The 27,045-nt window shown below is 51.4% G+C and overlaps 3 protein-coding genes across 4 annotated transcripts; 1 reads left to right on the forward strand and 2 right to left on the reverse strand.

The window, feature by feature from the left end:
- Window positions 1-9,521: 9,521 nt before the first annotated feature.
- On the reverse strand, window positions 9,522-12,016 carry APOA4 (apolipoprotein A4). The gene is made up of 3 exons (XM_063095721.1): window positions 11,943-12,016; window positions 11,467-11,593; window positions 9,522-10,676 (listed from the first exon to the last, which is right to left on the reverse strand). Exons 1-3 carry the CDS (start codon window positions 11,989-11,991, stop codon window positions 9,674-9,676), a joined length of 1,179 nt encoding a protein of 392 aa, XP_062951791.1. The 5' UTR covers window positions 11,992-12,016; the 3' UTR covers window positions 9,522-9,673.
- Window positions 12,017-17,726: 5,710 nt separating this feature from the next.
- On the forward strand, window positions 17,727-19,323 carry APOC3 (apolipoprotein C3). The gene is made up of 3 exons (XM_063096024.1): window positions 17,727-17,820; window positions 17,962-18,085; window positions 19,105-19,323. Exons 1-3 carry the CDS (start codon window positions 17,766-17,768, stop codon window positions 19,208-19,210), a joined length of 285 nt encoding a protein of 94 aa, XP_062952094.1. The 5' UTR covers window positions 17,727-17,765; the 3' UTR covers window positions 19,211-19,323.
- A 2,554-nt stretch (window positions 19,324-21,877) lies between these two features.
- Window positions 21,878-23,543, reverse strand: APOA1 (apolipoprotein A1). 2 transcript variants are annotated; one of them, XM_063095720.1, is made up of 4 exons: window positions 23,487-23,543; window positions 23,123-23,276; window positions 22,256-22,481; window positions 21,878-22,210 (listed from the first exon to the last, which is right to left on the reverse strand). In XM_063095720.1, exons 1-4 carry the CDS (start codon window positions 23,527-23,529, stop codon window positions 21,878-21,880), a joined length of 756 nt encoding a protein of 251 aa, XP_062951790.1. In that variant the 5' UTR covers window positions 23,530-23,543. The 2 variants fall into 2 exon arrangements, with proteins under 2 accessions (XP_062951790.1, XP_062951789.1); XM_063095719.1 differs by having other exon boundaries at window positions 21,878-22,481.
- Window positions 23,544-27,045: the final 3,502 nt, after the last annotated feature.

Here is a 27,045-nt window from a genome sequence, read left to right on the forward strand (position 1 = left end):
TGGGACACCCGTGAAGAAGGAAACTCAGTCAGTTGCATAACTGTCACAGTCAGAAAGGAGGCCCACCAGTTCACAGGGAAAATAAAGCTTTTCCAAACACTGTGTTGCAAAATAAATATCTCTATGGGACTTCGTATAGAGAGCCCTTTAAATGTATTAAAAAGTCATGGAGGAAAGTCAATTTTGCATCAGATCAAGGTGAGGAAGCCCAGTGTGTAAGCTTCTGGTGGCCTGACAAGGTCCGTGGATAGAATTAAGTATGTCTTGCCTTTTTTTTTTTTTTGGCATCTGGCCAGAATGGAAATGCCTTCCCTTTTTGAGTATACAGTTCCATCTATTAAGACATTAAAATATTAACTAAAATTAATAAATAGCTTTTTTTGTTCATATTAAAAAGAACACAATGTAGAAAAAGTATAAAACATAGATAAGTAAAAAGAAAATAATCACCCATAATTCCACCATTAAAACTTCTACGAGTATATTCTTCCATATTTTTTACCTAGGCATATATTTACATATATTTTTTACAAATTTATTTTTATGGAATCAAGTTGTTTAGTAACCTGATTTATCATTTAAAGGGTATGTCATCCATAAACCTTCATGTTAATAAATGTTCATTCATAATATGATTTTTAATGGATGTTACTATCGGCATATTGTGATTTAACAATCTCCTCTTGTACATTGTTTTCTTTTTAATTTTTAAAATTATAAACACTGCAGTGTACATTCTTATAGCTAAATGCATGCATTCCATGATTATTCCCTTGAGATACATTTTTAAAGAGAAGAACATCTTCTGGACAAGTACCTTTCACAAACCCTTTGCCATAACACTGGAAACCTCCCAGGTGGGTTGGAAGTCAGGGCTTAGCCTCTGGAGGAATAAGGGCTCCACTAAGCCTTCCACAATCTTCTGTCTTTGCTACTTCTGTGGACTTTCCAATAAGCATGGTAGATTGAATGCATGTGTATAATTTCACTTTTTCCTGAAACCCTCCTGAAACTATAGTGAAAAGTTTTTCTTTGTTTATTTGTTTGTTTTAGAATAGATATAGACCCCATAGAGACAGGAAGAATGGAAGAAAAGAAGACCATGGCATAATTTTGGAAGCTAGAAAGCAGACAGACCAGTTGCAACTAGTTTAGCAGGTGTATTAGTCCGTTTCTGTTGCTTATACCAAAATACATGGAACTGGGTATTTTATAAAGAAAACAAAATTTACTGCTTACAGTTTCAGAGCTTGGAAGTCCAAAGTCAAGGGAACACATCTGGTGAGGGTCTTCAGTGATGCCGGGTATCACAAAGTACGATGGTGGAACAGAGAGAGCAGAGGTAGACAGACTCTTTGTGCTCCCCTTTTTAAAGCCCTCCAAACCACATCCATGACCACCATTTTTAATCCATTCATTATGGCGTGGTCCTATAATCTAATCACCTCTTCAAGGCCCCACCTTTCAATTACCGTAATAGGATTTCCCACCTTCTTAACAGTCACAGTGGGGGCCAAGTTTCTAATACATAAAATTTGGGGGACACAATTCAAGCTTCACTGAGTTTTGGGGGGACATAATTTGATCCACTACAGCAGGCCTGAGAGTGCTGGTCTTAAGCTGGCGGTGGGGAAAGATGAGCTCCAGCCTGATTTACCCCGCTGGAATCTCAAAAGGCTAAGGAATCGTAGTAGAGCTGCTGCCAGCCCCACTACAGCTGTGTGTGAATTAAAACTAGCCTTCCCTTTCTCAAGACACTCTACAGCCATCCGCCAGAAATTTGTCATAATAAATGTATGAATCCATGTTGTCTACCAAGTGAGAAAGGTGTCCTCAGAATTGTGCAATGTGCAGCTTGCACAACCATATATGTCGGCCTTGACCCGGAGGCACCAGTTACCACCAAAAGTAGAGGTGAATGAGGAGGCTGTTGTAAAATATGAAAGACTGGTTGTAACTCTTTAAGGAGTAGTTAAAGCTTTGGCTCCCCTCTCTTACTGTGGTAGAAGATTGAAGGTTTATTCTCTGAAAAGGGAAAGACAGATCTTTGGAAAGGGGAACTCCAGGCAGAGTTGAGGGCAATAGTCTTGTATGGGTTGAGTATCCCTTATCCACAATGCTTGGGACCAGAAGTGTTTCAGTCTCAGATGTTTTCAGATTTTGGAATATCTGCATTATACTTACCAGGTGAGCATCCTCACCTGAAAATTTGTGATTCAAAATGTCCCAATGAGCATTTCCTTTGAATTGACCTTTGAGTGAGTGTCATGTTGGCACTCAAAAAGTTTCAGATTTTGGAGCATTTGGGATTTGGGATTTTTGAATTAGGAATGCTCAACCTAAACTAGAAATAGGAGGATTAAATCGAAGTATGCCCTCTGAATGTTGAGTCCCCATCCTTCTTCAGCTTGGCCCCAAGAACACCAGTATCTAGACCTTTACCCTCCAGGCGGGAGAATGGGAGAAACTTCTTAGGGGAACATGACCAGCTCAAGAGGAAAGACCTAAAGATTTTTGTATTGGGGGTTGCCCAGCCACTGTAGTGGCTCAAGTACTACTCATATAATTGGAGCTTCAAATCACCTTTGAAACCCCCCACACTTAGATTTAAGCAGACAACCAAATATTACCAGTCATTTGAGAAAAGAGTCTAACGTGACAGGTAGAGACCAAAACAAACAAACAAATAAACATTTAAAAAGAAACTTGGAGAAAACTGAGACTATACAGAAAGAAGAACATTTTTAAATGCCATTAATATTATCGGAAAATTAAAAGAGTAGGTTACATTGATGTAACAAGAACAGAATACTGTAAATGAACATTCAGAGAATAATAAACAAAGCTCTTGCAAATTGAAAAATGATAGCAGAAATTCAAAACTGAATAGAGAGTGAAGAATATTTCAGAAAGGAGAGCATGCAGAGAGTCAAGTGTGAAAAGATAAGGAGATTAGAGGACCTCTTCAGGAAGGTCCTATTATTGCAATAGATAAAGGAAACGTGGGGCAGTCACCTTGAAAAACAATTCAGCATCACCTGGCAAAGATAAACCTAGATATACCACACAACTTAGCAAGAAGATTTGTTAAATTCATTCATTTATTTAACCACTATTTACTGAGCACTTACTAAGTTCTAGTCATTGTGCTCGGCACTGCCTGTACAAGAATAAACAAAATAGACAAAACCTCTTTACTCTCAGAAACCAGCCAAGATTCTTCATCCCAAAGCAACTGTGAAGTATGGTACATTTCTGACTTGATTTTCTCCATAAGATTTGAAAGAGTGTCTGGGTAGATTTCCTGTGCACAGAATGTGTGTGTAAAGGAATAATTATCCCATGGTTCAAAAGAGGAGTCAAAATATAGAAGCTGTGTTGGAAAAGATTCCAGCTTAATTTTAATACTTTTTGAGCAGAGGAGTAAAAATAAGACCAAAACGTGGAAGCCATATTGGGAAAGAACTAGTTTAATTATAATAATCTTTAACAGAGTTGTCCGAAGATAGAATGAATTGTTTTGAGAGACGGTAAGTTGTTCGCCAGCAGAAGTGTTCAATGCTACGCTGGATTCATTTGATCAGCAACCGAGCAGTGACCACATGTCAGACACGGTGCTGGGCTCTGTGCATCAGTTAGCTATTGCCACATAACAAATCACCCCAAAACTTAGTGTCTTACAACAACAGTAAATATTTATGATCTCTCACAATTTCTGTGGATCAGCTGCCTGTGTGTTTCTGGTTCAGGGTCTGTCGTGAGGTTACAAGCGGATGTTGCCTGGGGCTGCAGTCATCCGAAGGCTGGACAGGATCTGTTTCTAACGTAGCTCAGTGTCCGTGACTGGCAAGTTGGTGCTAGCTGTTGGGCAGGAGCTTCAATTCTTCTCTGCACAAACCTCTCCTCCAGGCTGCTTGAGTGTCCTCACGACATGGCACTGTCTTCCCTCAGAGCAAGTGATCCAAAAGAAAGCAAGGAAGGGGCCATAATGCCCTTTATGACCTAGCCTTGGGAGTCATACACCATGACTTCCACAACGGCCTGCTGATCACACAAGTCAGCCCTCTTCAATATGAGGACCACACAAGGGTATTAATACTAGAGACAAGGATCACTGGGGCCACCTTGGAGGCTGGCTACCACACTCCGTAAGTACAATCAATGGTGAACAAACAAACAGGGCGCCAGAGCTCAAGGGGCAGTCAGTCTAAAGTTATGATCACTTGTTGGAGATGATGTCAAAGGAATTGGCCTGAGCGACAAGGCAGTTACCTCCAGTCCCAGCATCCTGTGATCTGGTTCTAGGTCCGAGGTCTTCAGTCTCCAGATCGCTGATCCACCATCTCAGAAGCAGCAGCTGAAGCCCTTGCTCCTCTGACGTGGGTAATTCTGGGTCTCTAGTGTGCCCTTCTATTATCAGCTGCTTGTCATCACACAGCACGATAGCCACGGCCCCACCCTGCACGCTGTCAGACATGAAGTCCCCAGATAACCCCAAGCTCGTTGTTTTTCTCCCCAGAGCATGCCACCATCTGCCCCTCCTCCTGAGAGCACAGGGTGTCCTGTGATAGTGGCAGGAGGACACAAGGTCCCCAATGCAGGAGCTGCTTTTGATCCTGCCAGGACAATTCTTCATAAGCAGCCAGGTCCTATGGGTACAGGAGGAGGACAAGCCCTCAGACGCCCCCTTTTGCCCTAATTAGGGCACCCGGGACAGCAGAGACCTTGGGGGTAGTGACCCCTCTGATGTTCTCAGAGGACATCTGACCTCCGAGCTTGGGGGCTGGGTGCAGGGGTGTGTCTAGCGTCTCCCAGCGCGCACTGTCCAGTGCGTGTCAGGTGCTTCGGTCTTGCCTGGTGCCAGAGACTGCATCCCAGAGAATATTTATATACTTACTTATTTCTGGTTTTTAAAGTAATACCCTCAGGATGACTAGTATTAAAATAAAACGAAAACAACAGAAAATAACAAGTTTTGGTGAGGATATGGAGAAACTGGAACAAACCCTCACACATGGCTGGTGGGAATGTAAAATGGTGCTGCTGCTGTGGAAAACACTCTGGCGGTTTCTCAGGAAATGAAACAGAATTACTGAGAATCCAGCAATTCCACTTCTGGGCATATACCCCAGAAAATTGAAAGCAGGGATTGAAATAGATATGTGTCCACTCATGTAAACTTTATAGCAGCATTATTCACAATAACTTCATGGATAAAGAGTTTTCTTTTTTCTTTTTTTTTTTTTTTCTTTTTCGTGACCGGTGCTCGGCCAGTGAGTGCACCGGCCATTCCTATACAGGATCCGAACCCGCCGCAGGAGCGTCGCCGCGCTCCCAGCGCCGCACTCTCCCGAGTGCGCCACGGGCTCGGCCCAAGAGTTTTCTATTTGGGATGATGAAAAAATTTTGGAAATAGATAGTGGTGGTGGCTGTACAACATTGTGAATGTAATCAATGCCATTGAATTGTACACCTAAAAATGGTTAAAATGGTAAATTTTATGTTTTATATGTTTTACCACAATTCAAACGTCATAATAAAACTTGATTTTAAATCCCAACACTATGTAAATGTATAAAGTAGAAAGCAAAACCCAACCTCCTGAGATGAGCCCTGATGAGTTTGTTGCTTAGGCTTCTGTATTTCTTTCTTCTATGTAAGCTGGTGTAGTGGATTGAATTATGTCCCCCCAAAAGTCATGGAAGCTTGAATTGTGTACCCCAAGTTTGATGTATTGGAAACTTAGCCCCCACCGTGACTGTTAAGAGGGTAGGAAATCTTATTATGGTAATTGAAAGGTGAAGCCTTGAAGAGGTGATTAGATTGTAATTGAAGTAGTGAATGGATTAAAAATGGTGGTCATGGGTGTGGTTGTGAGGGCTTTAAAAGGAGAGGAGAGTCTGTCTTTCTCTTTCTTGCTCTCTCTGCTTCCACCATCTTGCAATGTAAGACCCCTGAGTCACTGTCGCCACCACCAGACGGACTTTGGACTTCCCAGCCTCAGAAACTGTAAGCAATAAATGTCATTTTTCTTTATAAATCACCCATTTCCAAGTATTTTGTTATAAGCAACATAAATGGACTGATACAGGCACACACAATGTGTTTTTTAGGAGCACCTAACACTAGTGAGCACTGAATGTCAGCTTTATTGCCATCCCTGTATTTAAGAGTTCTACAATCCTTGCCACGGGACCTTTCTCATTGGCCATGATTTTTGGCAGGAGGGGGATTTTGCCTCCTCTTTTATTCCGTTTTCCCTCCTGTGACCTCCCCTCCTTTCCCACTCTCCATTACCACCTCTAATGCATGTGCAGGGGACATACGGAGCACATGAAGCCATCTCTCTCCCTCCTGGCTTCTTTCCCACTGGTTCCTCTTCAGCAGCTAGCATGGACTGTCACATAAAATTCTCCTCCAAAGATGTATTCTAGGTCTAGCTGTTGAACTAACAGACTTTTCACCTCTTTGCACATTCACATACAAGTATGCATGTGTGTTTCTTAACATGGTTGTGTAGTACATAACAGTCAGGACCTTGCTATTTTTTATTTATTTATTTATTTTTGCTTAAAATATCTTGGACATCTTCCCATAAATAAACAGATAACCCAAACCAAATCAGAGAGATTTTCTTGAACTTAGGACTTCATGGGAGATCTGAGACCAGCAAATCTCTGAAAAGGGCAGATAGAGCTGGTTGCCCAAGCTGGGAACAGCATGGTCATTTCCTGATCCCCAGTTATCCAATCATCTCAGCTGCTAGAGACCCCAACCCCTGGGTTGACTGGGTCACAAGAGACTAAGTCGATATACTAGCTTAAAACAGAAGAGGAAGTCTTCCTTCCTTGAAAGATGGAACCAACTCTAATGAGGACTAGTAACAAGGGACTAGTAACTCAGACAAACCAACAGGACTGACTAGAACAGCTCAGAAATGACGGTGTGACCAAACAAACCAAGAGAAGCCAAGGCGAGCAGGGGCATGCCAACCAAGGTTCTTAATTGCCAGCCACAGAAAACGGCTGTAGAAGATAGAAGCAGAAGATGAATGTATTGAAATACTTCCAGGAATTTTGAGGAAATTTCTAGAAAGCTGGACTACTTAGTTAGAAAATAGACAAGAAGGGAAGCTGAGGGAGAAACATGGCCATGGTCACTCCACAAAACATGCTGCCACCACTGAGGCAGGACAAGACAGCTTGCCCAGCAGCCACTGCCAGGAGTGGCCCCTGTACTGAGCCTCTAGCCCAGCTGCAAACTGGCTACGGCTGTCCTGCTGTCTCTGCTCATCCAGCAAGGATTCTCTGCTATCCCTGTTTCTTTACAGCAGTCTGGGGCAGTTACATCTGATTTGCTGAGCAGAGGCCCATGTCACACGCTTCAGGCAAGGGAGGCTGTAAGGTAAGAGGCTGACATTTTTAGAGTCTATAGTGGGAGGCAGACCCTGATTCCCATCAAAACTCATCACTGAGAAATTCCCCAAGCCAAGCAAGGGAGGTTCAGAGGCTGGGCAGTTGTCTTAGTCCATTCAGGCTGCTAAAACAGAATTCTATAAACTGGGTGGCTTATAAAGAAGACATTTATTTCTCACAGTACTGGAGGCTGGGAAGTCCAAGATCAAGGCATTGGCAAATTCAGTGCCCAGTGAGGGCCCTTTTCTTGGTTCATAGATGGCACCTTCTTGCTGTGCCCTCACATGTGAAAGGGGCGAGGGAATCTCCCTGAGGTCCCTTTCTTTAACAAGGGCAGTAATCCCATTCATGACGGCAGAGCTCTCATGACCTGATCACCTCCCACCACCTTCAGGGCTAAGCTTTTAACATACAATTTGGGGGTGGGGGGACACAAACATTCAGTCCATTGCAGCAGCTGAAAGCAGGTGACATCTGCCAGGTCAGTGATCCAGGAGACTGAACACCAGATGGGAAATCTTGTTTCAGGAGAGAGAAGGCATTCCTGATCTAGGGAGACTAGGACTGTGGCTGGACCATCAGAAATCTGCAGAATGGCCCTGGGAGGCAGTGGGAAAGACCCGGGAGTCTCATCCAGGATTCATACTAAGAACCAAGCTTGGGAGACTCTGAGGCCCCCAGGGGTCCTGGAGGCAGTGCTCAACCAGCAAACCCTCAGGTGAGATCTGAGAGCATCTCGGAAGCTTCCAACCCCCTCGGAAATCTACCCGCCCTCTGTCCCACTTCCTTTTAGCACCTCATTGCTCTGTTTGGTTCCTTCCTAAAGCCAGCCAGTAAACCTCCAGGTGCCTGGCAGGTTTATCAAGGCGTTTTCACCCGTAGGTTCCTGCCCTTCTAGTAGGCCAGGTGCGGAGATGGCCACACCAGCCTTCTTACACCAGGGCCAGAGTGGGATAGGCCTGGGCCAGACTATGCCTGTGGGGCCACCACACTCCCTAAGAGCACCTTGGGTTGGGGGCGGGGAAAGAACACCCTCCCAGGGCCTGCCCTCCCCCCCATCATTCCCACCACCGCAAGCATGTTCCATGCTTCTTCCAGGAAAGCCCTGAAAGGCCCACACCCCACTCCAGGGAGGAAAGGGGTGAAGGGCTGGACATGCAGATCTGTGATCAGAGGTAACAGCCGAGATGTTGAGTCTTTTAGGACAAAGGCTTGAACTGGCTCTTTTTTGAGGCTCCCTCCTTGGGAAAGTCTGTGAGTCTCCAAGGGTGAGGGAGAGCCCTCTCCAGAGGCTACAGCCGCCCACAGCTGGCTGTGCTGATGAGACCACTCAGGCCCCCTGAACTCTCTGCCCCTCACCCCAGTGGCTGCAACCTCGGTCCTAGACAGGCAGGCCACTTGTCAGAGGCTCCTGGGCAGAACATACCAGGGCCCTAAAGGCTCCTGCACCGTGCACCCCTCCTCCCCAGACTCGTCCACGTCCCCAAGCCTCATTCCTCAACTCTGAAGACCAGGGGTTTAGTCGTCAAAAAATTTCAGAAGTAAGCACAAATCAGTCTTACAATGGGGTTGGGGTGGGTTAAACTAAACTTTACATAGATAAATCACAATAAAGGCACGGAAGGTCATATGCAGAGACGGACGGTCTCCCCACTGTGCTGTGGCTCTCCAAGGCCAGTAGCCATGTCCTGCTCGCCTCCAGGTGCCCCTTCAGCACGAAGCACAGCATCAGGCACACGGCGCCCATGGCACCATAAAAGCTGTTTGCTCACTGTCTGGGTCATTGTACCAGCCTAGAACAATGACCGGCACATTGAGGACATTCAATAAATATTTGTTGGCTAAATGAAAATAAGTGGGTTGCATATTTTGTCTTCAGATAATGTGACACATCTTTTCCCACCTCCCCTTACAGTAGTCCCTTATCACCCCTCTGCATCATACCCTGCCCTTACCCCTCCTTCAGTCTCATCTCCCCAGCCCTCCATGTCCCCCAAAGTGTCCCATGCCAGGCTACCACTATGCTTTGCCAAGGGGTGGTCTCCTCCCCACCTCAGGCCCAGCCACAACAAGGAGTCACATGGCAAGCAGACAGGGCTAGTTTCCCAGAGGCTTTATTGAGTAGGGAGAGGTGGTGTCACCTCCCACTGGACATGTGTCCTCAAGCTTATAGAAGAATTGCTTTGGGACAGACAGACAAACAGGTGGCAGGGCAGGGCATGTGTCTGCAGCGGTGGGACGAGAGCACCAGAGGCAGCTCAGCTCTCCATGGGGGCTGGCATCTGCCCCTGTGCCTGCTCCTGCTCCTGCTCCTGCTCCTGCTCGGGGAGGGCAAGGGGCTTGTTCTGGCTCTCTTTCTCCTCCAGGGTGCTGAAGAAGGAGCTGACCTTGTCTCTCAGGTCCTTCTCCAAGAAGCTCAAGTGGCCTTCCACGTCCCCCACATAGGGGCCCAGCTTCTGCCTGAGCTCTTCCATCTGCTCCATCAGAGCCTTGTTGAAGGTCTCCCCGTGGGGCTCCGCCTTGCGGCGAAACTCCTCCACCTGCCGGTCCAGGTGGCCGCTCAGCTCCGCCAGCGACTGCTGCAGCCCCTCGGCGTGGCCCTTCAGCTTGCCGTGCACGTCCTCTGCCATCGGCATCAGTTTCTGCCGCAGCTCGTCAGCGTTGGCCGAGATCTTGGCCTTGAGCTCGTCCGCATTCTTCTTCATCTGGAAGGCCAGGCCCTCGAGCTGGTGGCTGAGCTTCTCCTGGACGTCCTGAGCATAGGGAGCCAGGCTGCGGCGCAGCTCCTCCACGTTCTGGTCGATCTTGACCTTGAGCTCGTCGGCGTAGGGCGTGAGGCGCCGTTTGAGCTCCTCCACGTGCTGGTCAACCTTGGCCTTGAGGTCGTCGGCGTAGGGCGCCAGGGAGGTCTGCAGGCTGTCCACGTTCTCACGCAGCACGTCCTCCACGCGCCGCGCATAGGGGGCCAGCTGGCGCTGCAGCTGCTCGGCCTGCGCGCTGACCTGGGTGCGCAGCTCGTCCACGTAGGGCCCCAGGCGCTGCTGCAGGTCGCGCATGTTGTCCCCGATCTTCTGGCTCACCTCGTCGGCGTGGGGCTGCAGCCGGGCCCGCAGCTCCTCCAGCTCCTTCCGAATCTCCTCCTTCAGTGTCTCCGAGTCCTTGGTCAGGCGTTCGTGCAGCTCCGTGGCGAAGGGCACCAGCTTCTTCTGCAGGTCACTCGCGTATGTGTTCACGTCCTCAAGTTTGTCCTGGAAGAGGGCGCTGCCGGGGAAGGGTAAAGGGGGCCACCGTTACACTTGGCATTACACAGCAGGACTCTGTCCACTTGCATACTACTCACCTTATACACACCTGCCCAGGATGCAGGGTACACAGTTCACCCATCTTGTCCCTTGTGGCCCTCCCTATGGTGGCTTAGGATTTGAGAGACTGGATATAGTGGACTAAATTGTTAGATTGCATTTGTATCTCTGGATCTCGCACTGATTTTTAGTCTCAGTATCTGCTTATCACGTGACCTCAAGCAGTTTGCTTTCTTTCCCCTCCTTGTCTGTAAAGTATAGGGTTGGTCATTTAGGTCCTTCCCAGCTTGGTGTGCTGTGACCTAAGATCACACTGTGTAACAGAATGTTGCATTCTCCACCTCTGTGTCTCCTAGCAGAACGAGGTGCTGAATTCCCTGTTTCTAGAGGCTTCCCAAATATCCCCACTTCCCTTCCCCTGATTTCATTGGGGCTTGTCCTGGGATGTATAAGACCCAGTTCACATGACATTTTCCTCCCTCTCTTTCTCCCATGAGCTTCAATGACAGGATGTGGCCATTTGTCAAACTCTAGAATGTTAAAGCAGCAAGACACCTTAGGGATTACTCAGTCCAACCTCCATGTTTACATATGTGGTAGCTAGATCCAGAGACCTCAGGTCACTCAGTGAGTTAGTGGCAGGACAGTGGGTATCCTAAACTCAGGTCTCCTGCTTCTAAGCTGAGCCCTTGCCAATGCATTGCATGGTCTTTAAGAAGCACCACTCTGCAAGACGTAGCCCCTCTTACTTGAGTTTCTGGGTGAGTTCAGTCTTCTGCAGATGTTCCACAGCCTCCTTGGCATTGTTGCTCAGCTGGCTGAAGTAGTCCCACACCACAGTGGCCACCTGGTCAGCATTGACCTCAGCCCGGGCACCTGGGCAGGGAGCAGAGAGCAACTGCTTAGGACTCGTCTCCTTCCTCACCCTCTGCACCAGCTCTGAGCTGCAAACTGGATGACTGTGAGGAGCCCAACCCCCTATTTTCCCTCTCTGGGCTTGGCTGGTTGGAAACCACAAGGACACGTGAAACTGGCATAGCACCAGTGCCAGTGGGCCCACCACTAGGAATAGGTCAGCTCTCCTGTGAGCCAGGTGGCAACTGTGTGCAGCTGGGAGCTGACAGTGGGCACTCAGAACTGCCCTCTTGCCTTGGTGCAGCCTCTCCACCCTGCCCCACGCACTGCAGCAGCCTGAGAGCCCCATCCAAAGACAGCTTCTACTCACTGGTGACAGCCACCAGGGCCAGGGTCAGGACTACAGCCTTCAGGAACATCCAGGGCTCCTTGCTGGGCTGCAGGAGTCTCATGCCAAGCTGAATAATTCCTGGAATCAGAGGGAGTGGAAGAGAGGTCCTCGGGCAGCTCACCTGTGCTGCTGTGTGAACTGACAAACTCAGAGCCACCAGCCATTTAAACCTCACCAGGCTGCCCTCCCCACCTCCCTCCCCCAGTGTGACTCCACGCTGGAAGGTGACACATTCCCAGGAATCCTCTTGGACTTTAGTTACCCTAAGCCTACGTGGAAGCTGACAGCAGTCTGGAGCTTAGGCACAGTCAGAAGCAGCTGTCCTGTGCTCGTATCCCACCCAGTGTGGAAGGGGGGGGCAAGAGCTGTGGGAGAAACACGGCCAAGGGACGACCCTGAGCCCAGGACAGATGCCTCAGAGACCCTGCTGGCAGCTCAGCGTCTGTGCCAGATTTGGGGGGCAAAGTTCATGTCTCTCCTGACTGCCCCAGTGGAGAGAGCGCCCCATCCTCACATCTGCCTCTAACCCTGACTCCATCTCAGAGCACCAGACACTGAACTGGGACCATCCAGGGCTGCAGATGGGGCAGCGAGCTAAGATGTAGATCTTTTATCCAGGTGCACCCAAGAAGACGGGGTCCTTGAGAGCCTCTGGGCAGGTGGCTGGTATGGGCAGGGTCCTGTATTGAAGGGGTTAATTGTAAACATGCTTCGTGTCTCACCACTGCCACCCTGTGCCACCTTAGTCTGGCCATTCAAAGCCCTGAGTCTCATTTTCTCCTCTGAATAATGGATTGTTAGGTTTGTTAAATGAGATGCTGCTTGTGAAGTGGATAGTATAGAGCCTAGCACAAAGCAAGCACTGGAAAATAGTTGCTGTTGTTATTATCAATAATAATAATATTGTTTATGTGATTTGAACTAAAGCAGGGAGTGTAGTATAGAATGCTCACTCCTCTACTGAGAGTACAGAGTGAGGCCCAGCCTGCTGAGAGTCGCCAGGTGGGCCAGAGGAGGATGATGGAGTGGGGCCAGCCCAAGGTCTGATTCCTGCTCACCCCACCCCCAGCCATACTCCCTAGGCAGGAGCAGTGGGTTCGTGCAGAATCTCGGGACCTGAGGCTCTAGGACCCCTCTCAGCAGGGGATGGAGGAGGATGGTGGTGCCCAGGAGGTATGTCCAGGTGTGACAGCATGCACAGTCACAGGAAGGCATCCACTGAGAAGCCGACACACCATAGTCAGCTTGGGTCCCTCTCCTGGGCCTCACCACCCTCAGTGACTATGAGATAACGCCCATCATATCGTACTGTTGGCTCCCGTCCATGAGCGCAGCGCCCAACACGTAGGTGGACTCCAGTTATTTGTAAACATGAAAGCCATCAGAATAGACCACAACTGTGCTAACTCTGATTTATCATGTCTTCATGTTTTTAGACACTACTTGTGGCCTGTTGTCTCATGGGGCTGACAGCAGCTAAAAGGCCTCTGATGCTGGCACCCCTTTTGCTGGACCCCACTACCCTGCTGTGGTTCCCACATAACCCATGGTTGCCTCCAGTGTCCAGGAGCTCACTCCTTCCTGGAGCAGCCCGTGCCATCTCTCAGTAGTCGCTGAGTGCAGGCTCTGGATTCCGGCTCCCTGGGTTTATGTCCAGACTCCACCACTTACTGCCTGTGTAGCCTTGGGCAAGTCTTGTGACCTCTCTGAGCCTTGGTTGCCTCAGTGGGACATAGTACCTGCCTCCTAGGCCGTGAGGATTCAGTGAGATGATCTGTGTAATGCTTGGAACAGTGTCTGGCACATAGTAAGTGCTCATTAAATGTCAGCCATGTTTTACCCCTGAAAGGTTCGCCTCCCTGTGACACTGAGCTGGTCCTGCTCCCAAATCTGGCACAGTTCAGCCTGCAGTAGCCACAAAGGTCAGTGCTCAGTGCCCCTGTCCCTTCCCCCTGGGCCAGAGCTGAGGAGGGGAATTAGTCATGAAGGACACCTCAGCTGCACATTGACCTCCTGGACTTACGATCTGAGCACCAGGTGCCGCCAGCGTGTGACAAGTCCAGAGGTGCTCCTGCCACCCACCTGCCTGGGTACAATGACACTGGGAGTGTCTGTGCCATTTGAGCATGTCCGAGAGTATCTGCCAGGATGTGGACAGACTGACGGAAGTGTGCAAATATCTGAACTGTCTGTGGGCACGAAGCTCAGGCCAGGAGCTTCAGGATCGGCACAGCCTCCCAAGATGCCGTAGATGCGACACCATTAATGAACTGTTTACTGCCCAGTCTGTGGGTGTGTCTTGGATCTGTGTGTAGATGGATTTGTGTTGGGAGTGCAGAGAGAATGAGAGCCCTGTGCCCGTCTTAGCAGGTGCAAGCTGCTGAGGGGTAGAGCAGGCTCTGCCTTCCAGCCCGGCCTGGTCCTGTGAGTCAAGGGACAGCCACATTAGTTAGCACAAAGGGCCTGCGTGATCTTGGGCAAGTCCCGACCCTCTCTGAGCCCTAGTCTCCTTGTCTGTGCAGCAGACAGACCTATGGCTTAGTGAGGCGCTGAGGCTGATAATTCGGCGTTCCCTACAGCCTCCCCTCCTGTCTGCCACACAGGTCAAACCAGGGGTCATTCCAGAGGTCAGCATCAGGAGCAGATGGGCCAGGCTCGGCCAGGGGCAGGCAAGTCACACAGACACGAGTCCCTACATATGCTTCACACCGGCCCTCCTCCCATGGCAGAGCTAAAGGGGGCTAGCTCCTGTTGTCCTAGGACGGGTCTGGGCAAGATACTAGGAGGAACTTCCAGCATGGAGGGGTGTACTGGACAAGGGCTTCTGGCTGGCAGGGCTGAATCAGGGCTGCCCAGCCCTGCCTGGTGGCAGGGGCATGATCCCAGGGGCTCATGTACCAATCCTCACCTGCACACAAGCACAGGCAGACGGAGCTGGCCCAACCCCAGAGGACCAGTTTCAGCCCCAGCCAGCCAAGCCCCCTCTTCCTCCCCGCTGTCGTGGCCTACTCCCGGGACCTGGGGAGCAGTCCACTGAGAGGGCTCCCACTGGGGCCCACGCTAGACCGGGAGGAGGGGCACAGGCACTCCCAGCTGCATGGGTCCGCACATCTGGGCTCTCCATTCAGCTTGGCACCACCCCGCTGGGTCTCTCTGCCTGCAGCTTCTGACCTCCCTGGGCTCCGTGGCCCATTGCCTCACAGGAGAGAGAAAGCAGGCTCCTCCAGACTCTCCACACAGATGGAAAGGGAGTTGGAGGAGCCGGGGCCACGTGACCCAGCCAGCCCCTTCTAGCATGCCCAGGGCCGAGCACCTTGCACCCAACACAGCCTGGAATCTTGGATGCCCACCGTGTCCTTCACCTCTGGGGCTAAGGAATACACCAGAACAGAAGAAAGTGGGTATGGTTGACCTCTACCTTCCCCAGTGCCCAAATCCTTCAGTGATCTTGTAACTGCCTGCCTTCCCTACTCACTCCAGCACCAGTCTGACCTCAGAAAGAGATCTGAAGTGGATTTTCTTTGCGGGGTCGGTGACTGGCAAGGGTCTCATCTCTCCAGGCTATCTGGTACCACCCTGGTTGTTTGAAGACCTGGTTCCCAACCTACCACTGGTGGGCTGTGCACTTAGGTAGATCTCTACCCCTTTGAGCCTTAAGTTTCTTACCTTTAAAATGGAATTAATCATGGCTACTTCACAGGAGTCTGATGATTTGCATTTTAACAGAAAACGAAGTCTTAAGTCAAAAGAATGAATCTCTAATAGAGGAATTTCAAGTTTCAGCCATGGATAAAGAATTCTGAGAGCGAGGCCAGGCCACTTTCTCGGGTCTCTGATTTCACACTGTGGGGTTAGTTACTTCTCCCTGAGAGGATGGCTGCCTGCCAAAGGCCCTACTTCTACTTTGGAGGTACCTCCTGCCTTCAGACTATGCTGTCAGGAAAGGAAGGGCACAGTGTTTGGGAAGAAGCGAGAGAGATTACTGAGCCCCCTCCATGGACCAGCTGCTTTGTACATATCTTATTGACTTTTCACCACAACTCTGAGAAATTGGTGTTCTACTCCCATTTTACAGAGGAGAAAATTGAGGCATTGAGATGTTAGCCCTCTGGCCGTGGGTCTCAGGAGTACGAGTAAAAGGCATCATTTAGACCTAGGACGTCTTGGCTTCGAAGTCCTAGCATCCAGAAGACAAAGCCCCCTGATCCTGCCATCCAGGCTGTGGCTCCCAGAGTGGGCCTGGGGGACATCTTAGCCATGAGAAGGCCCGGAGGCTTCTCCTGGACAGCTGACTGCCCCCAGAGCACTCTGTGGCCTCTGCTCACCAGCCCGGCCTCACCACACCTGTTCCTACCAGTTGCCCACACAGCTGGGGGGCTACAAGGGCTGCTATTCTGAGCTGAGGAACCAGAGGTGAGACAGTAAGTCCCTGCTTCTGTGGTTTGGGGAGGGCCCAGCCATGAGCCCAGCTCCTGCCCCAGGGAATGTTATCAGTGGGTCCAGAGGGCAAGGTGAGGTGCATGGGAGGAGGGGGGACAAAGGCCTTGGGCTCAGAGAGGCCTTTGCCCTTCTCCCACCAACCCCTGCCCTGGGCCCTGTGAGGGGGAGGCTGCTGAAGCCCAGAGGTGCTGGGGAGGGGTTGTGTGAACCCCGCCGTGTCCCCCTGCCCCACACACACCTCTGCCCAGTGGTCTTCGGAGTTCTCGAGTCTGAGGAAGCCCATCACCCACCTGGACCTCCCTCCCCCCTGCTTCCCGCTGTTTGCTGGGCTTGGGGGACAGGGGAGGGAGGGCCTGCAAATTCAAGTGTGAAGGGCTGAGATGGGCCCTGAGGCCCCTAGCCTGTCCCCACCTCACTAGCTTCTCCCTGGGGCGCCAGTCTGCTGGAAGGAATGGGGGCTCCCCAGTGCACCTCCAGTTCCTGAGGCTGTCTGGGCTGCAGAGGGGCGTGGGCACAGTCTCAGGATTTCCCAACGCTCCCGGCAGCTGGCTGCTTGTGGCCACCCTGCCTCAGGCCCTGGTCTTGACTGGTCAGCAGATGACCTTTGCCCAGCTCTCTGGGCCCTCAGTGCCCACTGCCCCAGGGACAATATAAAACAGGTCAGAACCCTCTTGCCTGCCTGCTCTGTTCATCCCTAGAAGCAGCTGCTCCAGGTAATGGTCCTGGGGGTGGACAGGGAGGGGAGAGTGTGGAAAGGGGCACAGGATGCCCCCTGCCTGCCCAGCCAGCCAGCAAGCCTGGAGAAGAGCTTGCTGGAACCAAGGACACCCTAGGGCTTGATGGGTGGCCCCCACCCCCACTTGTATATCGGGGGAAATGGAGGCCCAAGAAGGGAGGTCACTTGCCCAAAGCTACAGAGAAGGTAGTGGCAGAGCTGGGGCTGGCACCAGCTTCGAGTCTGCACACTTCCCCTCAACCTGCGTGCTTAGGGCTGGAAGAACCTTAGACACCCCTGTCCCCTGCAACAGGATTTTTTTTTTTTTTTTTTTTTTGCGGGTGGCTTTATGGGGATCCACACCCTTGACCTTGGTGTTACAACACCGCACTCTAACTAAGTGAGCGAACCGGCCAGCATTTCCCCCAGACAGGAAAGCTGAGGCCTGGGGGAGGAGCAGAATCCTGATTCCCTTTCAGGCAGGATTTCTGCTCCATCCCTCCCTCTGGGCCTGGGTGTCCAGTCCCCTGTCTGAGAACCCATATTTGCATGGAAGCAGGCCCCTTCTCCACTCCCTCAGGGAGGGGTCCAGAGGTGGAGGGTGGGGTGCCCCTCACAGGACACTTCCCCGCAGGAACAGAGGTGTCATGCGGCCCCAGGTGCTCTTCGTTGCTGCCTTCCTCGTACTCCTGGCCTCTGCCCGTAAGCACTTTGTGGGGACTGGGCTGGGAGCAGGGCGGGAGGTGGCTTGGGGATCCTGGGCCCTGATGGGTGTGACCAGGCAGGAGCGAAGGGCTCTGCCAGAGGCCGATCCACCCCGGCTCAGCCCTGCTCTGTCTGCAGGAGCCGTGGAGACCGAGGAAGCCTCCCTTCTCAGTGTCATGCAGGGCTACGTGCAGCACGCCAGCAAGACCGCCAAGGATGCACTGACCAGCATGCGGGAGTCCCAGATGGCCCAGCAGGCCAGGTACGCCCAGAGGCCTCCTCCCCTGTCCTCCAAGCCAGCGACCTCAGCTCCCCTCTGTCCCTGCCCTGGTGGGAGCCCTGGCAATAAGACCGTGGCCCTCCCAGCCTACCCAGGGCCTGTGCCTCTCTGAGCTCTCACAGGGCCTTGGTCGTGCTGCTGTGGGTGACATCACAGAAATGGGGCTCCATTCCTCCTGTGTCCCTCCTTTCTCCCCAGCACAGCCCTGAGGCAGCCACTTTAGCCGTCGCTTCTGTTTTCCTTTTCTGACAGTCTGCCTAGAGGTTTGCCCTGGGAGGCCCCACCCGACCCTATTTCAGCCCAGGGCGCAGGGTTGTGTTTCTGCCTTGTTCCAAGACCTACGCCCTGTGTAAGCATAAGTCTGTTCCTCTCCCATCCTGTGCTGGCCATTAGTCCTCTCCCCTAATCTCTTCCCCACCTCCATCCGCTGTCATTGGCTGGCTTTTACATAGCAGAGGTGTTCACAAAGGTTTTTAGTCCTCAGACTGTATAGTAGGTATTATTTTTCCCACTTTGCAGATGAGAAAATTGAGGCTCAGAGAGGTTAGGTGACTTGTCCCAGGTCTCACAGCTAATTACTCCTCCAGCAATTCTCCAAATGAGACACTATGTCCCTCTGGCCCATCCCACTCAGAGTCACCAGGTTGTACAAGTTCAGGGGGCACCATTTGCACAGAATACGATGACAGCCCTGCCCTCACCCATCTCCCCACTCAATCTGTTTGTGCCTCAGACCCTCAGGAGCACAAAAGTCTGACCCAGCCTGGAGAAATGTGAATTTAGACTTGTGCTGGGGTCCCTTCACCACCTTTGGCATCTCTTCTGCCTAGGTGGCAGCCGTAGGTGGTTCTTGCCTGAGGTCTCAGGGCCATTGCTGGGTGAGGTTGGGAGGGTGGCAGGGGGAGCCAGTGGGGAGACAGGAGTGGGCCTCACGGTCACCACTGCCTACAGATGAGCTCCTACATCCACCTGTCACCTCCTCTTACTGATTTAATCCCCAGGGGCTGGGTGACCGACGGCTTCAGCTCCCTGAAAGACTACTGGACCACCGTTAAGGACAAGTTCTCCGGGCTCTGGGATTTGAACCGTGAGCCCAGACTAACTTAGGCCTCCTGAGGCATCGACAGCCCGAATCAACCTGTCCATTCATCCTGCCAGATCCTTGGGCCCTGCAGCCTCCAGGGCTGCCCCCACAGGTCACCGGAAAGGGACAGTGTTTTCAGTGCCCTCCCACCCCGCCCCAGACTCAGCCATCTCCAGGCAGGCTGTCCTCCCAATAAAGCTGGACGAGAAGCTGCCGTGAGTGGGCCATCCCACGCGTGCCATGAATGTTTGGGCGTGAGGGTGGGTTGGGCTGTTCTGTGGGTGGGCACTGGACTGGCTCCAACTCAAACAGGCCTGGGGGCCAGTGCCCATCCCACCTCTTAGTAGCTGGGTGGTCTCTGGGCCTGAGTTTCTTCATCTGTAAGGCAGGAATAACCCTACTTAGCCTGCCTACCTTGACAGGTTGGTGTGGAAGTTCAGTAGGGATACTGGGGTTGACAATAACTTGATGAATTATCAAGGGCCGCACAACATGACTTGAGTGTGTGCTCTTTGCCAGGCACTTGCCTAGCACTTTTATGTCATCATAGAGTTGAGATTGTGTGTCCACCAAAATTGTGGAGCTGACTTGTGCTAGCAGGGCCACCTGGCCCTCTCAGGCACACTTGAGGGAAGGAGGCCACATGAGTAGTGGTTGGAGTAAGAGACAGCTTGGCTGCACTGCTTTATATCAGCCTGTTTCTTATCTGTAAAGTGGGTGCAGTAACACCACCTCCACTGCAGGTGTGTTGTGAGAATGAAATGAGACAATGTTTAAAAGCATTTGGCACAGTATCTGCATGTCAAAGGTGCTTGGTGAATGGTTGCCATTGTTAGAACTGAGCTGATTGGCCTTTTAGGACCAGGATAGGAGTGAGAACCATGTGTCCTGGGAACCAAGAAGGAACGCAAGGTCACCCCAACAGAGGCTGCTTCCCTTGTGTCCCCACCACCCAACGGATGCTCAGGTCAGAGAGTTCCAGAACCATAGATGACTTGAGCAGACACACCCCCCTCCAACTGTTCAGATGAAAAACAGGCTCAGAGAAGTGAAGGCACTTGCCCAGTGTCACAGAGCCAGCAAATAGCAGGGCCAGACCTTGGGCCCAGTTCAGCTGCCCATACTCTGCTCAGTTGGCCCAGAAGAAAGTTTTGTTACTCCTATGCCAGGTGGGGGGGGGGGCTCATTTACAGATCTTGATAGCATCAGAACATCCAGCTCTACTTGGAGCTGCTTCTCTCTAGAAATCTATGTGGGCTTCTCCTCCAACCCAGCTAAAGCCAGGGATCTCAGCACTCATACCTGGAAAATGTTCTCACCCAAATCTGGCTTGACACCTACCGTTGTAGCTCTGGGTGATTAGGAACTAAGATGCCCACTCCCTGATCCAAGGGGTCATTAAGATACACTGGAGATAAAGAGCATATTACCCAGAGACCTGCACGTGGGGCAAACGGCCCTGCAGGGAGAGGGCAAGGAAAGGTCCGAAGATGCACCAGCCAGATCTGTGAAGCCACCTGCAGGCACATGGGGACATACAGACGTGAGTGTGGAGAGGGGCCGGCTGTGAGCAGGGATGTCCATGTGAGAATGTGCATGCCTGTGTGTACACCCACGTGAGCTTAAGCACCTGGCTGCACACTTTTATTTTTTTTAATAATCATGGATGCACAGGGACAGATGGGTCTAAAAAGGACAACCAAGCCCATCCTGACTTTCACTCGGCAAGTGAGTTCACATCTGCAAGCGACTTCACATCTGCAAGCTTCAGCCTTCTCATCTGTCACATGGATCTAATGGCAATCTATCCAGGATTTTAAGAAGGATGCAGTGAGATGGTGGATATGAAAGCACCTTGAGAATAAAAATGTGCTAATTACCTGCAAGAGGTGGTGGTTATTTTTCCGACTTGGGCCAGAGCTGGCAGAAAGAGGGTAGGCAGTGCGTGGAGCCCCTGGGTAGAACGGCTGGCTTCCCGAGGAAACAGCCCGGTTTCTGGGTAGGTGGGTGTAGTAGGAGAGGGATACTTGTGAAGAAGAAAGCGAAGTGGTTGTTTAAGCCTTTTTTGGGTTAATAAAGGAGGAAGAAGCAAGCTCCAAGCACTTCGTCTGCACCTGGCCAAATCCTTCCAGCTCCTTGTAGGCCCACCCTACCCTCACTGGAGCCAGAGGGCTGGAAGAGGCCCATGTCCTCTGCCCTGTAGACACCTACTTCCACGTGGCCAGCTCACCTGGGAACACCTCTGGGGACAGGGAGCCCACTTCTCCCAGCAAAGCCAAACCTGTTTCCTGACCCTCCCCACCCTGGGCTGCAGCCCTTATTGTTTGAGGCACTTTCGGGGCACTTGGCATTGGATGGTCCGGCGCTTTGCCTGGCCCTCTGCTACTTCCTTTCTGTTTGAGTCTTGGTGGGGACCCTACGCCCTCACTCCTCACCAGCCAGGCGCCCAGCAGGTCCTCCAGCATCGATGAAGGCCCCCAAGAAACCCACTCTGGCCTCGGAGCTGCTGAGGTCCGGCTGAAGGTCCCCTGCTCCGGGGCCAAAGGCTCCCACCCAGGCTCCCCTGGAGGTCCCCTCCACTGCTCCACACCCCCCTTCCTTCTCCCCAAAGAAAGAAGCCGCTGCCCACTTTGGAAACGTTTATTCTAAGCCACGGAACGCTGGAAAAGGGCGGCGGCGAGGGCGGGCGCTCACTGGGTGTTCAGCTTCTTGGTGGCCTCCTCGAAGGCGGCTATGAGGCTGACTTTGAGGCTCTCCAGCACGGGCATTAGGCCCTGGCGGAGGTCGTCGAGCGCGGGCTGGGCCTTCTCGCGGAGCGCGCTCAGGTGCTCGCTGGCCTTGGCGTGGTAGTCGGCCAGGCTGCCGGGGCCGCTCTCCTTGAGCGCCTCGAGGCGCTCGGCCAGGCGCTGGCGCAGCTCGTCGCTGTAGGGCGCCAGCTGCGTGCGCAGCGTGTCCACGTGGGTGCGCGCGCGGTCGCGCATCTCCTCGCCCAGCGGGCCCAGCTTCTCCTGCAGCTCCTGCAGCTTCTGGCGCGCGCCCTCGCGGAGCTCCGCGCTCAGCGGCTCCACCTTCTGGCGGTAGAGCTCCATCTCCTCCTGCCACTTCTTGTGGAATTCGTCCAGGTACGGCTGCACCTTTTTCTTGACCTCCTCTAGATCCTTGTTCATCGCCTGCCTCAGCCCCGCTGTGTCCTTTTCCAGGCTGTCCCAGAACTCCTGGGTCACCGGGCCGAGCTGTTCGCGCACCTTGGTGAAGGTAGAGCTCAAGCTATCCCAGTTGTCCAGGAGCTTCAGGCTGGAGCAGGAGAGAGAGAGGCTGAAGAATGTCCTCCCAGGCACCCTGGACTGCCCCGGAGCTGCAGTCCCAGCAGCCCGGCTTACCTAGGGTGAGCCCTGCACATCACCTGTCCCTGACTGCGCAGGAGCGGTGGCCCTAGCCTTTCCCATACCAATACCCCTCCCTCCGCCACCACCATGGCCCATTGTACAGATGGGCTGAGGCACAGAGACCAGCTAGTATGAGACAGAGCTGGGATTGGTGCCGACTTTTGACTGTCCCCAAAGTTGGGCCCTTGAAGGACCTCGCCTCCATACTCCTGTCTGAAGTCCACTCTCCTGTCTGAAGACAGCCGGCACTGCTGCTGGACAGGAGCAGAGAAGGAGGTGATGAGGACGAAGGGCTTGCTGCACTTGCAGGCAGAATGTGTTGCTGTGATTATTGATCAGGCAACACTGGTCTGTCCCTTGCTGGGGTGCCTGTGACCCTGCCTGGGGATCTCATTCCTGTTTCTCCATCCAGACCATCTGTGGGGCCCAGCTTGTCAAACAACAGGTGAGGATTTGGACAGTCTGGCTCCGACATCTTCCCACAGGCCTCTCTGTCCCCCAGGACTGGCAGCCTCTTCCTCTGCCCCAGAGCCCAGACTGGGTCCTTACTTGAGCTGTTTTCCCATGGCGGAGGCTTCAAACTGGGACACATAGTCTCTGCCGCTTTCTTTGACTGCATCCAGGTAAACAGTGACAAAATCCTTCACTCGATCCCAAGGGGACTGGGGTTCATCTTGCTGCCAGAAATGCCGAGCCTGGCTCCCTGGAGGTGAGAGGAGAGACCAGATCAGGCCAGCTCCAGGCTGAAATGCCGGGCGTGGAGCGGGGAAGAGAGGGGTGGTGAGAAATTCTGCTCCCTGTGCCCAGGAGGGGTTTAGAGAGAAGGGGTTTAGAGAGAAGGGTACCACAGGGGTTTAGAGAGAAGGCCCTCCCCACCCACCATGGCTGCCTGCCTAGGTTGGAGGGCACCTACCTGTCAGGAAGAGCACGGCCAAGGTCAGCACCACAGCTTTCATCCTGAAAGGGCGTGGGTGACCTGGAGGACAAGAGGGGCTGGCTGAGCAGGGGGTCTCTAGCATGCAGGAACCCTATGCTCCCCCACTCAATCCAGCCAGGGGAGGTGGAGAGACACAGAGAGGGAGATGGCCTCAAGTGCCCAGAGCCCTGGAAGGGGACAGAGCCTGTGCTCCCAGTGCCTAGAGCTGGGGGCCAGAGTAACCTGGAGCAGCCAGCAGCGCTTACCTCCTCGAGCTCCGCAGCACTCTGTGGGCGCCAGCTCTTCTCTGGCTATTTATGACTCCAGGCAGGGGCTGGGCTGGGAGGCTGATAAGCCCAGCTCAGGCCCTGTCTCCCTGTCTCTGCTCACTGATCCTAGCCATGTGGAACTCAGAGTTCAAGGATCAGCTCTGTCCCTGGGGCCAGGCAAATAGAGTGGGCAAACAGGAAGCAGCGGGGGCTGCAGAGCAGGGATCAAGGGTTCAGGTGGGGGCGGGAGGGGAGTGGTCCAGGCTTGTAGGTCCCCAGGGTCCCCTGCCCCTCCATGGGAGAGTGTGTGCATGCCATTGTCCGTTGTGCCAGTGCAGCAGGAAGAAGATGCAGGAACTCTGGGACTTTCCACTCAGGGGGGCACCTCTCCCACATCTTCTTGCATTCCAGGGAGACTGCTTCCCACCCTGCCCCTGCCCCCTCCTCCCTCCAACACTGGTCTCTCCTCTGGTCCCAGTAGGCCCTGCACACCTGTCTCCAAGCCCTCTGCAGGCCTCCCCAACCAGTAAACCCCAGGAACCTGAAGCGCTAGGGAGTTTCCTGGAGAGAATGGAGAGCGGCTCAGTGGCCCCCAGAATGAGATTTCAGAGACTTCTAACATTTCAAAACAAATTCTAGAGAGGAACACAGAGTTGCCAACTTTTAATTTTGTCCTATGAAGATATTACTCTCTGCCCCCTCCAAAAAAAGCCAAAACCAAAAAACCACGAAAAACCTCACCATCTACCATGATCATCATTTCAAAAAAGGAAAGACTTTTTAACACCAAAAAAGGCACAATCTCAGAATTAAGTCAGAGAATTTGTCACTTAAATTGAAGATCCCACACAGGGGAGAATGGACACCAGCCCTTAGGAACCACTGGTGTGGGGGAGACCCTCGGACTAAGAGGTGGCAGCAGACATGGTTTTTCATTTCACTTTGCCTCCATCTTGCTGGAGGAGCACTGTAAGCCAGTTGTGTAATCTCTCTGAGCCTCAGTTTCCTGTCTGTAAAATGGGGACAAGAACGGTCAGGGTTGTTAGCGGCTCCCGAGAATGTCAAGTGCTGTGTATTTGTAGGTGTTTGCAGCTCCATCTTACAACATTTCTTCTGGAAGGCCCAGGACCTCCCTTGCCAGGTCACTGACAGGACCCGAGTCACAGAGCCTGTGAGTGGCAAAGCTGAGAGGAACTCTGAGATCAGCTACTCCAGCCTCTCCCTACCCCACTGACTTACAGATGATCAGACTGGAGAGAATTTGCCCAACGTCTCTCATCTCTCAGGGAGTTAGAGGCAGGACTGGACCTAGAACCCAAGTCTCTGGACTTAGGACCCAGGGCAGAAATGTGCCCTGCACCAGCTCCCCGGGACACTCCCTAACACTCTGGAAACCAGCCTGGCGTCTCTGCCTGCCAGATCTGGGAGTGGCTGGCCTCCGGGCCTCTCCCAGTCTAGCTGGTCTCATGCCTTTCACCTCAGAGAAGATTTTGGAGCCAGAACACCTTAGATTTGAATCCCAGCTGACACATACTAGCTATATGACCCCTGGGCAAGGATAACCTCCCTGCACCTCAGTTTCTTATTTGTTAAATGAAGATAATGATAGAACATGTCATCCTCTAGGCATTACTCTGTGGTAGGCAGAATAACGGCTCCCAAAGATGTCCATGTCCTAATCCCTAGAAGCTGCAACTGTGTTACCTGTATTACATGGCAAAGGGATTTTGCAAATGTGATTAAAGACCTTGAGATGGGGTGGTTATCCTGGATTATCCAGGAGGGCCCAAGGTAATCACAAGGGTCCTCAAATATACAAGAGGCGGGCAGGAGAGTCAGAGTCAGACAAGGAGAAATGAGGATGGGAGCAGAGGTCAGAGTCATGTGATTGCTGGAAGGGGCCATGAGCCAAGGGGTGTGGGCAACCTCTCCCTAGAAGCAGAAAAGGCAAAAGAACAGACTTCCTCCTAGAGCCTCCAGAAGGAGCACCGCTCTGTGACTCCATGTCTTAGCCTAGTGTGACCCATTTTGGACTTCTGACCTCCAGAACTGTAAAATAAATGTGTTGTTTTAAGCATGAAATTTGAACATGTATGTAAAACTGTTAGAAAGGAACTTAGTCAACAACAAATTAGATCATCTAGATGAAATGAATAAATTCCTAGAAACAGTCCACTAAATTATGAAAAAAACAGAGAATTTGAACAGAACTATAGCTAGTAAGATGAAGGATGATTGTTTTCAGATTCCTGATGGAAGACTCCCTGGAGGATTTCTTGCAGAGCTCGTCATGGGGTGGTGAACTCCTGCAGTTTTTGTCTGTCTGGAAAATACACTATGTCTCCTTCGTTTCTGAAGGATAGCCTTGCTGGGTACAGTATTCTTGGCTGGCAGGGTTTTTTCTTTTAGTATTTTGAATACATCATCCCATTTTCTTCTGGCCTTTAGAGTTTCTGTTGAGAAGTCTGCTGGTAGTCTGATAGGGGCTCCCTCACAGGTGACTTGACGCTTTTCTCTTGCTTCTTTTAAGATTCTCTCTTTGTCGTTGAGCTTTGCCAGTTTGACTATAATGCATCTTGGAAAGGATCTTGTTGGGCTGAATCTGTTTGGGACTCTTTGAGCCTCCTGGATCTGAAAGTCCATGTCTCTCCCTATACCTGGGAAGTTTTCCATTATTATTTCATTGAATAAGTTTCCCATGCCTTTTCCTTTCTCTTCCCCTTCTAGAATACCCATGATTCAAATGTTTGTGTACTTAAGTTTGTCTGCTAGCTCTTATTAAATTTTCTTCATTTTTTAAAATTATTTTTTCCTTTTTTTTGTCCTCCTGGGTTATTTCAAAAAGGCTATCTTCAAGATCAGAAATTCTTTCTTCTGCTTGTTCCAACCTCCTGCTAAAGCTCTCAGTTGTGGTTTTTTTTTTTTTTTTTATTACCTTGAGTGAAACTTTCAGTTCCATGAGTTCTGCTACACTCTTTTTTTAAGGTATTAATCTCTTTGTTAATTTCCTCCTTCATATCCTGGACCTTTTTTCTTCTTTTATTATGTTGTTGTCTGATGAGTCTTCTCATATCTCAATGAGTTTCCTTAAGATTATTGTTCAGAATTCCTTTACAGTCATTTCCAGGGTTTCCTGCCCTATAGAGTCTGGTATTTGAGAATTACTGTATTCTTTTGGTGGTGTCATATTTTCTTGGATTTTTGTATTTCTAGTACCTCTATGTTGATGTATGGTCATCTGATAGAGCCGTTGCTTTTTTTTATTACTCTAGAGTGGGCTTTGAGGA

Source organism: Cynocephalus volans, chromosome 4, assembly GCF_027409185.1.
Source record: "Cynocephalus volans isolate mCynVol1 chromosome 4, mCynVol1.pri, whole genome shotgun sequence".
In the NCBI taxonomy this organism is placed as follows: Eukaryota; Metazoa; Chordata; class Mammalia; order Dermoptera; family Cynocephalidae; genus Cynocephalus; species Cynocephalus volans.

Excerpts from the sequence above, each read along its gene's own strand:
- APOA1 (XM_063095719.1), bottom strand. The coding sequence starts at position 23,529 with ATGAAAGCTGTGGTGCTGACCTTGGCCGTGCTCTTCCTGACAG. Across the intron at positions 23,277-23,486 it reads GGCCGTGCTCTTCCTGACAG|GGAGCCAGGCTCGGCATTTC; the intron begins GTAGGTGCCCTC and ends TCTCACCTCCAG. Across the intron at positions 22,482-23,122 it reads GCCATGGGAAAACAGCTCAA|CCTGAAGCTCCTGGACAACT; the intron begins GTAAGGACCCAG and ends CTCCTGCTCCAG.
- APOA4 (XM_063095721.1), bottom strand. The coding sequence starts at position 11,991 with ATGTTCCTGAAGGCTGTAGTCCTGACCCTGGCCCTGGTGGCTGTCACC. Across the intron at positions 11,594-11,942 it reads GGCCCTGGTGGCTGTCACCA|GTGCCCGGGCTGAGGTCAAT; the intron begins GTGAGTAGAAGC and ends CTCCCTGCCCAG. Across the intron at positions 10,677-11,466 it reads GAACTCACCCAGAAACTCAA|CGCCCTCTTCCAGGACAAAC; the intron begins GTAAGAGGGGCT and ends CTTCCCCGGCAG.
- APOC3 (XM_063096024.1), top strand. The coding sequence starts at position 17,766 with ATGCGGCCCCAGGTGCTCTTCGTTGCTGCCTTCCTCGTACTCCTGGCC. Across the intron at positions 17,821-17,961 it reads CGTACTCCTGGCCTCTGCCC|GAGCCGTGGAGACCGAGGAA; the intron begins GTAAGCACTTTG and ends CTCTGTCTGCAG. Across the intron at positions 18,086-19,104 it reads CAGATGGCCCAGCAGGCCAG|GGGCTGGGTGACCGACGGCT; the intron begins GTACGCCCAGAG and ends TTTAATCCCCAG.